The sequence below is a fragment of the Epinephelus fuscoguttatus genome, linkage group LG5 (genome assembly GCF_011397635.1).
Source record: "Epinephelus fuscoguttatus linkage group LG5, E.fuscoguttatus.final_Chr_v1".
NCBI classification, from domain to species: domain Eukaryota; kingdom Metazoa; phylum Chordata; class Actinopteri; order Perciformes; family Serranidae; genus Epinephelus; species Epinephelus fuscoguttatus.
Window position 1 is genome coordinate 2692657 of NC_064756.1, and position 16689 is coordinate 2709345.

At 44.7% G+C, this 16689-nt stretch overlaps 1 protein-coding gene across 1 annotated transcript in view; it reads right to left on the minus strand.

Moving 5' to 3' along the window:
• Positions 1–698: 698 nt before the first annotated feature.
• The window catches only part of sorl1 (sortilin-related receptor, L(DLR class) A repeats containing), a 123034-nt gene continuing 107043 nt past the window's right edge, over positions 699–16689 (minus strand). Inside the window, exons 28-48 of the mRNA XM_049575786.1 lie at positions 15623–15754; positions 14945–15076; positions 14697–14831; positions 14240–14392; positions 13926–14096; positions 13455–13583; positions 13058–13184; positions 12667–12836; positions 12290–12402; positions 11658–11762; positions 11471–11537; positions 11027–11109; positions 10840–10930; positions 10144–10343; positions 9761–9880; positions 9287–9451; positions 8953–9127; positions 7556–7662; positions 7085–7277; positions 6748–6960; positions 699–4190 (exon numbers count right to left, since the gene is read on the minus strand). Coding sequence (XP_049431743.1) covers positions 4123–4190; positions 6748–6960; positions 7085–7277; positions 7556–7662; positions 8953–9127; positions 9287–9451; positions 9761–9880; positions 10144–10343; positions 10840–10930; positions 11027–11109; positions 11471–11537; positions 11658–11762; positions 12290–12402; positions 12667–12836; positions 13058–13184; positions 13455–13583; positions 13926–14096; positions 14240–14392; positions 14697–14831; positions 14945–15076; positions 15623–15754 — 2849 coding nt within the window. The 3' untranslated portion in view covers positions 699–4122. The remainder of the gene's footprint in view (positions 4191–6747; positions 6961–7084; positions 7278–7555; positions 7663–8952; positions 9128–9286; positions 9452–9760; positions 9881–10143; positions 10344–10839; positions 10931–11026; positions 11110–11470; positions 11538–11657; positions 11763–12289; positions 12403–12666; positions 12837–13057; positions 13185–13454; positions 13584–13925; positions 14097–14239; positions 14393–14696; positions 14832–14944; positions 15077–15622; positions 15755–16689) is intronic.

The following is a 16689-nucleotide window of genomic DNA, read 5'->3' on the forward strand; positions in this document are numbered from 1 at the left end:
TGCCCATATATATATATATATATATATATATATATATATATATATATATATATATAAAAATGTAATTTTGCCCACTAGAGGGAGCTGTTTACCAGCTACTGTCCAGCTGCTCAGTATCTGCTGGGACATGATGATAATCATAAAGGCAGAGGCAGCCGGCCTTCACTCTGTGAGCAAAGAATTTAACATCAGTTTTACAAATATTATAAATATTCTGTCCAGACAACATCTGGAATGACTTCTGTTTGTCATGACAGATTTTAAATACACCGAATGAAGTCGACTTTGAAGGTTTATTCTTGTTATACACACATATATGCGTACGGATATTCATGATCTCCAAACAACTGAGCAGCTGCGATGAATGAGAGGTCACGATATCTCAAAACAAGTACATGAACCTTGTGGGAATTTTGTCAAACCAAATAAAGTTCACCAGATATTTTCACTGTAACATACAGCGATGTATTAACCCAAACATGGGCATGAAAAAACCTGACACCAAGAATTAAAAAGGGGGTCCAACCCAGTACCAGCAAGGTGTACCTAATAAAGTGGTCCTCAAGTATATATTCTGATTTATTACCTTTTTTTTTAAACTGTGAATTATGTCCCCAAAGGAAAACTGTCAACATCTGTTTTATGTAATAGAGTTTTCACCTTCCTTTACAGAACAAAAGACAGCAACAACAGCAGAGTTTGATTTTCAGCAACTTTATTTCAGTATAAGTGGTTTTTAAAACACCTCACACTGTTTCTCCAAACATCTCATTATTCTTGCAACCCCCGAGATAAGCAAGCAAGACATTAATATCTTCAAACATGGCCAAGTCCAACAAGATCAAACTCTGTGCCAAACGACATTTTCGAAGCAAACTATTTGACAAGAGTCAACATTAAGACAAGTGGGGAGCAAACGGTCACAAAATAACCAATAATTAAATTCTGTACACGTGTAAAACCTGACTAAAAAGATGCTGTCTGACGGCAGCCGGCGCAGAAAAAGGAGCAGTGATCTGACAAAATTAACCAAATGCCCAAACAGTAACCTCCTCTTCGGCCTCCTGGGGTCAAGTGTGTGTGTGTGTGTGTGTGTGTGTGCGTGTGTATGCATGCGTGTGCACTTGTGTTCTATCATACAAACAGTACATTACATAGAAACCCAATGTGTTCTAATAAGGCATTATGTGGCAGAACAGAAAACAGAAACTCCACAGAGCAAAAAAAGAAAAAACAACAGCATTAATGCCAGAAATCTGTTTTTAAGGCCAAGAAACACAACAAAGTCATGAAGAGAGTGAAGAGCGGCGTGAAGTCAAGCTCAAGTCTTGAGGAAACCTTAAACGTCAGTACAGACACCGTTTAACGAGGAAGAATGAGATGACGAAAGAAACGCGGAGCAGGAAACATCGTGACAAAAACGCTTTGTTGCTCTGGGTGGTGAATTGGGCTCAGGTTGTAACGACTGAGATTCATCTGCAGAAGCCGGTCTGCAGAGTGACGACGGCGGTGTGTTACGAACTCACTGTTAGCGGGGGTGAAACCAGAGTGTGTGCATTCACTTCACAGGTGGTGAGAGTAGCATAATAAGCCTGGACAGTACCTCAAAAAGTACAGATATAAAATACATTCATGAAGACATCTTTACAAACAAAACAAGAACAAGGTCAACAGAAAGCAGAACACCATCAGTTCAAATGGCTCAAGCCCAGAGGCAAAACACAAACATCAGTTAATGGACTACAGTACAGAGTCAGGTGACGGGGGGAGCCGAACAAGGACGATGATTCCCAAACATGTTTTTGTGTTCATACATTTACGTGCAACGGTTCAATTCTGTATATACAACTGGTACTCCTTACTGGTTCATCAAAAGGACCAATCAGATTACAATAAAACATGTTAAGTCACAGACCCAAAGTAGTGTCTCGCCATGCAGGTAACCAGGTGTTGAGATCTGGCTCGCAGCCTCCACCCCAAAACAAAACAGGTGAGTTAAAAATGTATACGTGGCACTCACAACATTAAACATTTTAAAAATGAAACATCTTTTTCCAGAAACAGTTTCCCTGTTTGTCACACCGACATTTTTAAGAGCTCATTTTAAGGCCAAAATCTCCTTTCCACTAAATTAGTATGCGTGTAACAATCATCAATCTGGACTGATGACTGATTCATTCATCAACAATCCAATATCATCAATGAAAAGTGAAAACGTCGATCACAGGCTCCTGAATTTTATCGAGTCAAAACTGTGTTGTGGCAGACTTTGTAATATCGGCGAATGTCATATCGTTGTCCAGAGAATGGCACTATTTAGTGAACCTCTGTGCTCTGATAGTGAGACGAGTCATTTTGCGGGGGTTGTGACACTCAAAAAAAGTAACGCTATCCACTGATTTAGACGTCCCTTTCATAACGTCAGTCTTTTTGGGCACCATGGCCTCATATGACGGACCAGGAGGTTGCAATTCAAAGTTCTGCTACCTTGTGTAATTGTATTTAAAGCCCAGCGCTGTTCCTGGGGGCTTGATACCAGCCAATAAGCCCCACCAGTACGTCAACAAACTTCTAGTGTCACTTATTTTACAGCGACATGTAAATGTCAATTGTGCCAGTTTCTGGTGTGACCAGGCGCTTACTCTGGATGAAGACATGCTGTCAACACTCTCAGACAGCAGCCCAGTAAAATCAAGCTAACTGTTTCTGGAAAGACATGCTGCTTTAAAATTCTCACAGACATACCTAAAAACTTGGGGGGAAACAATTCAAACTATCTGCGTCACCAGACACTACCACAAGTACGTCTATACATTTCTCTTTTGTTTGAATCAACCCTTTAAATCTTTTCCTAAACCAAACGGTGAGCCTGAACCTGACTCTTCATCACAACCACTGACAATAATCTGCGTGCGCCGGTCATTGCACCCACAGTACCTCTTCCAAGGTCTCTGTACCGATTCAACAGTAGATGGATAGTGCTGCCTAAGCCATGGTGGTGATGGTGGTGCTGCGCTGGTGTCCGCTCCGACACAGTTCCCTGAGAACCCACTTCCTCTACGACTACAGCTATGGCAAAATGCTGGGGATGATCATTTGTGGTCCTGAATGATTTAAAAAATAATAATAGCCCAACACATTTTACAGAATGATATGGTGCAGCATTACAAGGAGAGGACATATTAAAAGCCAATATTTACAAATGATGATGTGGGAGGAATATTTTCATCACATCATGGTGCATGTGTTGCCTCTACATACAGACGAACAACAGTGTGCTGGTGGTGGAAAATAAAGGTGTATCTATGAGGACACTACACGGTGCCACTGGTCTATCGAATCACTGAGCTGTTTGGCTTCGCTGAGCGACAAAGACTTTGTTAATGTGTTTACAATAATCAGCAGTTTCCAAACTGGTGATCATTTGAATAGACAAACGATTCAGGTTCTGTAAATGAAGAAACGTGATCCACAGTTTACTCTCCGGCTGCCTCGCACGGGGCACCAATGTTACATATGCTGCTGTAGTACGCTCTGTACTATCACCAAAATATGTAACCATTACTGCTCTGATATTTTCTATTTGTACATATTGTATACAGCATTTGACTATATATCTGTGTTTTTTCTATGTGTGTGTTTTTTGCATTCTATATTCCAGTCTCTGGATGCTTATTTTGGCTTTAAGCAATGAACCGCTCCTATGGATAGTGAGTTTGCATTACAAATAGGGTCTCTCTTTCCCTGGCGCGCTCCACAAACTCAAATCCTTCACAGTTTGCTTCAGTGTCCACCTCTTCCTCACAGTCTTTTTTTTTGACCCCATATATATATTTAATATTATAAAAAATAAGTTATTGCGCATCCAAAAAAAGTGCATCGTATATTTGAAAAATATCTCTTTCTCTCTTTACACTTTTCCATTTTTCTTCATGTTTCCTGCTGATCGGGGTCGTTTCCCATCATCGGATTCGGGAGGGCGGAGGTTCCACCTGTTTCCTCTTCACTCCATCATACAGCGCCACTGATGGGGAGTGATGGGGAGTAAAGGGGAGAGGGGGGAGGGCGGAAGAAGAGAAGGGGAGAAGGGAAGAGAGAAATAGGCGATGGAGGGACGTCTTGCTACGCAATGACCATGGGAACGTCGTCTGAGAAGCCGCTGATCATGGGAGCATCTTCATCATCATCACCTTGAGAGGAAGAGAGGGATGTTTAAGAACATGTCTGCTGTACAAATTAAAACGGCACTAATCAAAATTTTAATATCAATAATTTATCGAGACCAAAACTGACTTAAATCCCCTACAAGGAACTTTCATTTTCAGTTGCTTTTGGCAACCCTGTGGACAAAAGCGGTAGTGTTTTGCCAGAATGAAGCCTACATTTCCCATGAGCTCTAGCGCGTATTGTCGTAAAGACGCTTACCTGGCTCGCGCATGTGTTTGTTTTGGAGATGAATGAAACAACAAGACGGGAAAACTTTGCCCCCGCTCCTATCGGGGATCCCAGCTCACCTCTGCCGCGCCCCAGCTCCACCTCTCCGGCGTAAGCGCCACCGCCGCCGGGGTAAACGCAGCGGTCAGCTGGTAAGGCTGAAGGCCTGTTTGGCGAGCACTTCCACAGCTTCTTGGACTGAGTATGGAGCGGTGCCTCGCCTCTTTATTTCTCGGCACTCACCAGACCCTGTCGACGCCTGGCTGGTACCTGTCGTCCTCGTCCCTGCTAGCGCAAGGTGAATCTGCGCAACCTGCGGCCTCTGTGTGTGGCTCCCCGGACAGCTAACGCCGTGGACCCGCCGGCTCCTGCCAGGATTGGGCTGGTAAATGCTAGATCGCTAGTGAACAAAACGTTTATTCTGAAGGATTTCCTGACTTCCCGAGGATTGGATTTTCTCTGTGTGACTGAGACGTGGCTGACTGTTGGTGAGTCCAGTGCTTTCACAGAACTTTTACCCGATGATTGCTGCTATTTTAACTCCCTGCGGACGTCGGGTCGAGGAGGAGGAATAGCGACTATTTATAAGAGTCACTATAAATGTAAGCAGCTAGGTAAGATGACGTGTGCCGTCTGAGTGCCGTAAATCGTTTCGTCCTGGAAGCGACCTGGGCGGACCCGGAGACAGTTTCCTAAAGGTATGGATATACACTATATAGAAATAGCTTATCTTCACACCGATGGTCTCATTTGCTGTTGTAGGTCACGCACAGACATCAGCAGAAACCACAGACTTTTGCATATCCAGTTAAAAGTTCCTTGTAGTGGCTTTAAAAACACACTGAATTCAGATTCAGAATCATTAGGCTGACACAGGGGCACTGCAGTGGGGGGAAGTGGGACCGATTACCCACAATTCAGGTCTTTTGCCTTTGCAGGGCCGTAATGTGGTCAAAAGTGTGTCTTGTTTAATGCAACACATTTAAGCAAAGTACAAGACTTCCTGATTTGCAGTTAATATCATGCACTGCTCAAGTGTCTCTGACAGTCTCCATCCATGTCAGTGAAAACATGGATGCTTCACACACAGAAGATCTATACAATCAGCACAGTTTCAAGATTAGAGTCACCAATTCAGTATCTGACCAAATGTCTCCCCTTCTGTTCCTGAGATATGACGCTGAGTAACGGCCAAAAAAGTGTTTTATGCAGAACGTTATGAGGTCACAGTGAAGCTGACCTTTGACCTTACATAATGTCATCACTTCATTTTATCCTGTGTGAAACTTTGTCCTAATTAGTGTATGAATTCCAGAGTTATAGCCAAAAACATGTTTGGTGAGGTTGCTGTGACCTCCGACTACCAAATTCTAATTAGTTTATTTTTCAGTCCAAGTGGACGTTTGTGCCAAATTTGAAGAAATTCCCTCAAAGCTTTCTTGAGATAGCACGTTGATAAGAACGGGACAACCTGAAAACATAATGCCTCAGTTACAGCTATCACCGACACGGCGGCATATTCATGCCTCCCATGTCTTGGCATTTTTAAAACTTTTGAAAGGGTGATTTAAGACATTTTAATACCAATTCAGGCCTCATTTTTATATTAATGACTTCAATACCTTTTGAGAGTTTTAGCAGATCTGTGAGGACACTGTGTGCAGAGTTTAGTGCCATCTAGTGGTGAAGTTGCAGAATGCAATCAACTGAAAACTTGTGTGCTAAGTGTGCAGTGAGCTACAGTGGTTGATGCAAACGTGCAAATGTCCCTATCTAGAGGCAGTGTTTGGTTTGTCCATTCTGGGCTACTGTAGAAACAACATGGTGGACTCTGTGGGTAAAGGACCCGCTCTGTATGTAGATATAACGAGTATAAAGCACGCCAAATTTGAAAAAATTCCCTCAAGGTGTTCTTGACATATCACACACATAAGAATCAAACATACATGTGTACGGACAACCCAAAAACGTAATGCCTGTGGCCACAGCTATCACTGGCGCAGAGGCATAAAAAGTTCTCACTGTGCAGTAAAGTGGCACCTGTCAGTGAAGACAAGCACATTACAGTATTTGCCTGGAACCATAAAGTTAGAGTACTCGACTGAATGTACTTGGTTGCATCCCATCACTGCAGAACTGACACTCGACAGACGACCTGACAACTGGGAGTTGCCAAGGCCGTGACAACAACATTATCTCCAGCAGGCAGGCTTCCCTCTGTCTTGTAAACTGCACCACAGTGAGGAACTGAACTCTAATGACCTCTGCACTGTCAGCACCTGGATGATCCAAAGATGTACACAGCTCACTCACCCAGTTCATCCCCGGAGGAGAAGATGGCAGATCCCAGGCGAGAGTTGTAATGGGAGTTTGCAAAGGCGGTGAAATTATTCTGCAGCCGGCGGTGTCGGAGGTAGAGCGCCACCAGGCCACCGCACACGCCCAGCAGCAGCAGAAAGAGGACCGGGACCACCACCGCTGCCATGTCTCCTGAGTGGCCCTCACCGCGGGAGGCGTCACTGGCACCTGGACAAGAGGAAGAGTAACGTGCAGTATAAATGGAAAAGCAAGTCCATGTTCACCGTTCATCTCACTGTGGTTTCTCTTAGTGCTCATGTTTCACAGTGTGTGTGTGTTTATGTTCCTCTACCTGCTGTCAGCTGGTTATAGAGCAACAGTGCAGGTTCGCCACACAGCTGACCGCTGAGCAGGCAGCGGGCCTGCACTGAGAACGTGTAGTTGTGTCCCAGCAACAGGCTGCTGATGCGGAAATAGGTCTCTGTGGTGTTTCCCAGGTAGGACGTCTGGTTGGTCACACTGTCATACACATGCACCTCATAGCCCTGTAAACAGCACGTAACACTTAATGCTTCTTTTGGACTGAGACGATATTCACTGGGTTTCTACTGCTGTACGTCCCCATAAGATCTAAGATCTAAGAAATATACAATCAAATATGAGTCTTGTACCTAGATAAGTACAGCAGTAGAAACTTGAATCCAACCCTCTGCGCCAAGTTAGACTGCAGAGAAAAGGGTTGTAGAAGAAGAAAGCCTAAACGTAGGATAGAGGAAAATGTTTCACTGTGGAAAACCCCAGACATGGGTCACTGGTGTCTCACCCTGCTCTCATTGAAGCCCTTCTCTCGGACAGCCAGACTCTTCCAGAAGAGGAACACGTGGTCTTTCTCTGTCAAAATCTTCAAGGCTTCAGGAGCAGGAAGAGGAACTGCAGCAGAGGGAGAGTGTTTCTTTAAGGACAGCATTTCTTTTTGAAGACACATACAGATTATAGAAAGTGAGCGGTCGTACTTCAGTATGGTGGGAACTTTATGTCGTCAAACAGAAAGACGCAGACTGCACCACGGCTACACACACACACACACACACACACACACACAGTACCATGGAGTGTGTTTTATAAACCACAGTCAGCGTGTAATAATCAAATAATCATGTTTGTATTTGCACACAGTGAAACAGATGTTTGGATTACAGCTGCAACTGAAGACTTGTTTCAGGATCTTTTCATTGATATGTTGCACTTTGTTTGATGGATTATTTATTACAGCTTTATGGTTTTCATAACCTTCTTCTCATTTCTGCAGCACCTACGTATTTACATTTTCCTCAAGGCATGTGCAAAACCTTCATATACAGTATATCCTCTGTCTGTATGTTCATTGTATGTCCGTAATGAACCACTGTAGTGTCATGTTAACTATGTATTGATATAGTTGACTGCTGCTGGGTGTAGCAATATTGCCCGAGTACATTTCCCTCTGGGGACAATACAGTATGTCTTGTTTTGTCTTGTGTTGTCTTGTGTGTCTCACGCGAGACCAGCGAAAGCACGTGAGCACACATGAACGCAGTGCCCATGTCTCGCGGTCTCGCGCAAGCACACACACATGAGCGCGGTGCCCAGAGAGGCAGTCAGAGCTGCAGGCTACAATGAGGCTAAAAACAGAGTTCAAATGACGTTTTTCCAAACAACTTTTTATGTCGGGGCTTCAGGACACTTGGATCACTACGGACGAGCAGTATGGAGATATTTTGTGGTTTCAATGATGTGTTTTTGGACGTTTGAATCTGGGGCGCCGTCAGCCTCCATTAGGTGGAGTTGTGTTGCTACCTCCTCTCCCCTTGGATCTCTGCAAGTGATGTGAGGACTCACCTGAGCCTCCCTCGGCATATGGGTGAGTAGATAATGGCTGAATTTACATTTTTGGGTGCACTATCCCTTTAAGCATGTATTCTACAAGGATCATTGCCTGGTGAGGATGCAGCTTTAGCATCAGTCTGTCAGCATGAAACCATGAACGCAGTGCATATCTCTGTGCATATTTCAGTCAGCTTGAATCATTAAAAAGCTGGAGACCAAGTTTACAACCAATTCATAGAGTTAGCGTTAATGAGTTCGTTGCAGCTGATGAAATTTATCAGCGACAGTCACAATTTCAGACGTCAAAAACAGTTGCTGGCTGCTGTGGTCTGTGAGTCGGCGCTGTGAGTGTACCTGTGCACAGAGTAAAGCTGGCCTCCTTGCTCATGTTGCGCAGGCGCACAGAGATGCTGTATCGTCCTCCGGGCTCCAGGCCTTTCAGCACGTACTCTATTGTGTTGTTCTGGGTGGTCAGCTTGTAGTCCCGCTCCACCTTGCGGATCACGTCTCGCACGTGGATCGCGTATGTCTACAGAAACGCAGACGGACAGGAAGACACACAGACACACACACACACACACACACACAGAAACACAAGGTTACAACAAGGTTTTTGTATGCTGTCGTAGCAGTTGTCCTGACGCACCCTCCTGATGCTCATCACCAGTAACATGAGATGGTGTCGTACCAGAGGAGAGTTTGGCAAGTCGTAGGGTGGCTGCCACTTCAGTGTGGCCTGTGTCTTGTCTACTCGCACACGGTGGAGGTTCCTGGGTGGCAGCCTCTCGTCGGGAATCATCTTCACCACAACGTAGTCAGAGGGAGGACCCAGGAAGGGAGAGACAGCACGCACCTGACGGTAGATCACAAACTAGAATTACTGCGTTGTGGTTGTACGTCTCCGTGCACCGGTCAGATGGCACTTATAGTCACCACCAAAATCCACCAAATTCACTTGAAGTGTTCTTGAGATAACATGCTCATAAGAATGGGACAGATGGACAGCAGGAGAACATAATGCCTCCGGCTGTGGCTGGCACCGGCGCAGAGTCATTATAAACTTTTGGATCAGGACACATTTGATGACGTCAGGTTGTCAAAGTGGAGTGAAACAGTTTGTAAAGAGCTCAGATTAAGCTGGCAGGATGTTGAAAAGACTCACCAGGAAGAGATACTGTTCATCACTGTCCACTGTGACCGTGAGGCTGAGAGAAGCAGTGGTGATCTGACGAGGGCTGCGGTGCAGGGCCAGGAAGGAGGTGCCGTAAAACACACCGTACACCTACACACACAAACAACAAGGTGTCTTCTAAGTAAAGGCTTCATGGGTGAATGATTGTTCTTTATAAAACCATATCATAGTTTGTTGGCTCAGATTGTGAAGACTGTCTTAAAGCTTCTAAATGTTCCAAACGTCTCCACCTGTGACCGTCTGACGTCTCTTTGGAGATCTGTCATTGCGTGCATCACGACATACTGATAAATCCCTGGCTGCGTTTATTCGGTGCGATGGACTGTTACTTATCAGAGGTGTTGATCTCCTACCTGTTGTCCCTGCGCGGGGGGTTTGCTGATGGTCCAGCTGCAGTCCACAGCTGTCTGGTTGAGAGCCCGGGCTTTGAGGAGGGGCCGCTCCGGCTGGGAACCAATGGTCTGATGGTGGGACAGGGCGGTGGGACTGTCTCCTATACTGGTCTGAGCCCACACAGCCACCTCATACACCGTCCCTGCTGTCAGGTTTGTTGCTGGAAACAAGAGAGTATGCATCAGAATGCAAGTGAGCAGTGATATGTGTGCAACACCTGACTGAAGCCAGGCTCAGACTACAGGAGGGTTAAAATCCTGAACAGTATTTGATGCACTTCTAATATCCGTCCACTGTAGTATGATCGCTAACGTTATCGTCGACACTATCAGCTGCTCCTGGACTTGTCTGTCACTGGCTGTTGTGAAAGTACTCATGTCATCATAATAATAATCGCCCAGATTTTAAATCCCAAACATCAAACGCGCGGGGCGTTTTGGGGGTGGCCCAAATGAGACTGCAAACAGTTCTGGAGGTTTAAGACTGGATCTGTTAACCTCTCACATGATCAGATGATCTGGGCTGATGCTGACAAAAGTCCCAGACCAGATTCCTCCTTCGACCGTCAGGAGGGATCAATTTGTCCCAAACTCCTGCAGTCTGAACCCGGCGTGATGTAAAACAGTAAATCATGTGGATAAGGACCCAAACAGTACCTCTGAGGAACCTCCCTGTGACTGAGTAGTTCCTGCTCTCCTTGACGTGGGTGTCAAACTGCCAGTACAGAATCACTATGTACTGTTTCACCTTAAAGACACAGAGAGAGATCCATCAGACACACACACACACACACACACACACACTTTAACAACGTGAGGAGGGGCTTTAGGGAGGAGCTCTTACGTCGTACTGGGAGTTGAAGCTGAATGAAAGGCTCATGGAGTCGGCGGTGATGCTGTCAGCGATCACAGAGGGTGGAGGCAGAGCTGCAGAGCAGACGGAGCGGGTCAAAGAAGAATTTAACTCTTTATATTATTTCAGAAAGTTGACATGGAGATATATTCAGTGGGATTTGGTTGCATCATCACAGGCAGCAATCTGAGTGATGGCACTCAGCACTTCCTTTGTTTCTTTCAAATTAAAAGCCCTTTCCCACCTAAACAACACTTCTTTAGATATCTTCAGATCGTGTTAGTAGTTTTGTACAGTCCTGTGTGCAGCATCTCAAGTGACGTCACAAACACTGCACATCCTGAAGTACCTGGAGGCACCAGTAGGGGGCAGCGCTGGACAGATTTTCACACCATACTGTGTGTGTGTGTGACTCTGCTGGGAGAAGCAGCTCACCTTTCTTTGGGGTGATGGATTTAACCTCGCTCCAGTTGCCCACACCTCGACTGGTCAGTGCTGCCACCTACATCATCAGTGACATCAGCATTTAAACACACCGCACATGATGATATCACAGCAACATTTACTGACTGTGGAAACATCTTTTCTTAAAACACGTCATCATAGTGAAAGTGAGTCTTACCCTGAACATGTACATGGTGTCCGGCTGCAGTCCCCTCACTTCAGTGTTGGTCGTCATGGATTTTTGTGACATCCAATCGATGCTCTTTTCCTCACTGTATTCGACCTAACATCAAACACACAGATACCGAGGCAGATATATTCATAATCAACGAGCTTGTCAAAGTGTGTAGCAGTGTGACAGTACAGCTGTGTGTCTGAATCATTGATGAAATGAAACGTAGAATAACTCTACAGCAGGCGCGACCATGATCCCAGAACTGTTTCTCTCTTTGAACCATCTGCATTTAAAAGTCTGAAAGCTCAGCCTGTCCCTAAACAGAAGCAACCAGGACACCAGTCGTTTCAAACAGAGCACTGGTGCGCTGCACAGCTCCTCTGTCAGACCCCTTTGGTTTGGAGCTCGGGAAGGAAGTGAACTGTGCACACCACAGACCACTGTCAGGATACAACAGCATGTGTTCATTAGTTTGAATAAGCCACAGGACTTTCCACCCTGAGTCCTGGAGGTGGGCCCGAACCTGGAGCTCTACAGCAGCACAACAGTCTCCCCACTACTGGTCTTGTCTGTTTGGGTGATCGTGCAGATTAGAAATGAACACGTGACTCAGTTTAATACAGATGAAGACTCACAATGTACTCTCTGATGATGCCGTGTCCTTTGTCAGGAGCGCTCCAGGAAACTTCCACCGTCCCATCCTCACCGTTGTCACAAGACAGCTGCAGGTTCCTGGGTGGGTCGGGCACTGCAGGACGCACACACACACACACACGTTCATCATCCACAACGAAAAGATGGGATGAAAACTAGACTACCTACTTTTTGTCGTAATTAGTGTATGAATTCTTGAGTTTTGAGAGGTCACAGTTTCTAGAACTACTAAACTAAACTAGAAATGGGTGAAAACTGCCCAGAAATACGAGGTAGAATTTTTAAATCTCCTCTTGCACATATATTATCAAGTATACGAGTCATAATGACAGGAAATGGAGAGTAGTTTGATACTCACGGTCCTCTGGCGTTCTGACCGTGATCACCTCGTTGGTCTTGTGCAGCTTGCTGAGACACTGAGTGAGCACCTTGACGTGGTAGGTGGTGTCTGGTTTCAGCACCGTCAGTTTGTAGCTCGACTTGTTGCTGTGTGTGTCCATGATGGTCCACTGCTGGGTGCCCACCAGCCTGAAGACAAACACACAAGTGATATGAGGGCATCAGGGTGAGATACGTGTTGACAGCCCCGCCCACAGGTGTGTGTTTACGCAGAATTATAGTCTTAGCAGTGATTTTTGGGGTGAACTGTCCCTTTAAGGGTCATAATCATATCAGTCATATTGCAGATGTAGTGTAACAGTGCAACATGACTTTGAGCTGGTGCAGAGCTGCAGGTAACTGATGCTCACCTGTAGTAAATGAGGAAGTAGCAGGAGTCCAGAGGAAGGTTTTTGGGACGAGACCAGGTCAGCGTGATGGCGCCAAAGAAGTCTGGTGTCCACTGGAGGTTCTGCACTTTATAGGCCAGGGTGTCCACTGGAGGAAGAGGGAGACACTCCTTATTGGTTGTACACCACACAGCCTGAAATACCCACTAACAGCCAGCAGGTGGCAGCATCGCACTGCTATCAAAATGCTAAACACTGATAAAGTATGACAGGAGACGTGCTGGCATTCAGTGGAGCAGACACTGAGTGGTTCACATGTGAGTTTATTTAAAAGGCTAATAACATAAAGGCAGCTCATCCCCACAGCTCACATGTAGCTTAAACACACTTAGTCATGATAAAAGGATTTTGGACCTACAGGTGCAGTTGTCTTCATCGCTGTGGTCGGAGCAGTCCAGGAAACCATCGCACCGTTCGCTGTCCAGCACGCAGGCTTCACCGTCAGAGCAGCGAGTCCCGTTTACACAGAACAGAGGCCCACGAGTGGCTGCAGACGGACGGACGGACAGGGTTTACATTACTGCTCTACATGCTGCATCACACTGCTGAGTGCTGTGATAACATTTATGGAGATATATTGTAATCTATTACCTTTTTCAACAGCAAATTAAAGACATAAAACATTTTATTATTATATATCTTTTTATACATTGATACTATGCTGAAATGATTTTTCCTCTACTCCTAAAAAATGTCTTGATAGATTTGAAGTTCTGCATGAATTCAATTAAAAAAAACATTAAATTCAAAACATCATAATAGGATTTTATTCTTGGTGATCCTCCTGTGCCGGTGTGAGTGTGACAGTATCACAGTAACAGAGACTCACGGCAGTGGGCTTCATCAGAGCCGTCCTGACAGTGGATCTGGCCGTCACAGCGCTGCCAGTCGGGGATACAGTGGGGGGGTCGGCGACACAGGAACTGACCCCGACTGCAGCGTGCAGGGGAGGGGGGAGCCTGGGTGGGTACTGGAGCCATCGTCGCAGAGCCGTTAATTGCTGACGGAGAAATACAGAGTTAATATTTGAATTGTTTTTTGTTTCTTCTTCTGTTGTGTTAATTGTTCTATATCGTACGTAAGTTTAAACCCCAATAAATACCTTCACATAAACACATGCATGCACATCAGATATGATGGTACCTGTGGGACATCCCAGCTCGTCGCTGCCGTCGGGACAGTCAGCGTAGCCGTCACACACCCAGGTGTTGATGATGCAAGCTCCAGAGCCACAGTGGAAGCGGTTGGGGGCACAAGTAGAGGGGCCAGGGGCCACAGTGTGAGGTGTAACACCACCTACAAGGGTGGAGATTCAAGTTTAACGACTGAGGATGGATGGGGAGTTGATTCAAGCATTGAAACTACAATCACTGCTTCGTGACTGTACGTCTCCACGCACCTGTCCAGTTTCTCTGACAGTTTACGTCAATGTCTGTAAAATCTTTGAAATGTTTTCCCCATTTTCTGACATTTTATACATCAAACAACTAATTGATTAATCAAGAACATCATCAACAGATTGATCGACAGTGACAGTAATCGTTAGTCGCAGCCCCAGTGAAGCAGAGCGATGCAGCCGTGATGAGTCATAGCTGTGTACCTGTACACTGCGCCTCATCAGACCAGTCCCCACAGTCGTTCTCTCCATCACACTTCCACCATGTGGGAATACAGCGTTCATTTCTACACTCGTACTGGAAATACCTGGAGCATCCTGGGACCGCAGTGGGAGCAGCTGCAACACACAGAGCAGAAGGAAGCATCGTACAGCTTAATTCAGTACGTGTATAAGGTGTGTCTGATGGAAACACTGCGTGTGTTCCCTCTGCATATACTCTTCCTCCTCACCACAGTTGGCTTCATCAGAATAATCCCCACAGTCGTCCATGCCGTCACACTTCCACTCCAGGCTCACACACACTCCGTTGGCACACTGGAAGGTGTAGGCATCACACACCTTGCCAAACTCAGACGGCGTGGCTGACAGAAAACACACAGGAAGATCACCAGGTCACACAAAGCAGTGCAACATAACACGTGTATGTGTAGATTACACTGAGGGTTTGAAGCAGGGTAACAAAGTGACACTGGGCCTCAAGCAAGAAACGATATACAAACTAATTTTCTCTTAGTTTTGTTTGCATCTACGATTTGTTCTTATTTTGTTGGTCCCCTGATTCATCACCGATGCTTTCTTCTTTTTTGGCTCTTACGAGTGGTCAAGACGAAGATAAGAGAAAAACATCTGGTGTTCTCCGTCCACAAACTGTTGTCTGACGCAACATAAAATAAACTTGAGGAACATTTAAAAAATGCATGAATATCATATCAAATTTCGATTATGTTTTAGAGCAGTGGTTCCTAACTGGTGGGTTGTGGTCCAAAAGTGGGTCAGCGGTTCAGTCTGAATGAACCGCAGGTGACTTGTGTCAAGTTGAGCAGAGATTAAAGGATAAGAAACAAATCAACGTGGAGCTTTGTCAATAAATTACAGGGATTATTTAAAGGCACACGAGGGTTCCTCACCACATCCAGCGTAGTCGGCGTCCTCGTCAGATCCGTCCTCACAGTGTTTGATCCCGTCACAGACCAGAGACTGAAACAGACACTGAGCTCGGTTCTTGCACACAAACTCCATGTAGCGAGTACACAGCGGGTCTGTGAGGCAAAGACAGAAACCATCATGCAACATGACTCATCAGCACACTATAACTTTTCCAACATTGCTCTACAAGCTCTGCCGTGTATTTCTGTGTCTAATAAAATTTCCATGTTCATTTTATCATGAGAGATATTTCATGTCTAAATCCTGTGTGTCACTAAAGAAGCACAAACTGATGCTCTGTGTTTTAAGCTATAATGATAAGTGGCCTGTGAGGTTCAACAGGGCTCTATTCTGGGCCTATTCTTATTCTCCCAAAATATGCTACGTCTCAGTGATATTCTGTATAACATTAGCTCAGTGACACTACTGAGTCACATGATGAGCTGCTGTGATAGAATTTCAATTTTTACTTTGGGTGTGATTTTGAATCCAGCCCTCAGCGGGTTGATGATTTTGGTTTCCACTGACCGTTGTTACGTAATTTTGTTCTCAACGAGTTGTTCAGTGTTTATCAGTAAAGATTTTCAACTTGAATAATTCGTTCAGTGTTTCCCTTATTGTTTTGAGCAGAATAATTTCAGCGAGCTGGCATAGAAGAAGGGAGAGATGGAAGATGGAGAACATGAAGAAACGTATGATGGTAAATAAAACGGTGTCACAGATTGACAAATATTAGAGCTGCGTTATGTCCTTGTATCTTATCTTATATTCTTAACAGGTCAAGTTGATTAAGATATATTTGTAATATTAATATTTATATTTATTTTTTGTAGGGCAAAGATAATTGATCTTTATATCATATACTAAGATGGGTTTATATTTTGTAAAATAGATATTTGTTCATTTATATCTATTATTATTAATATTACGATATATTTTTATTTATAATATTACATATTAAAATATGTAATATTAATACTTGGTAATATATAATAAATATTAATTTTCTTCGGGAATGAATAAAGTTCTTCCTGTTTATCTATACGAG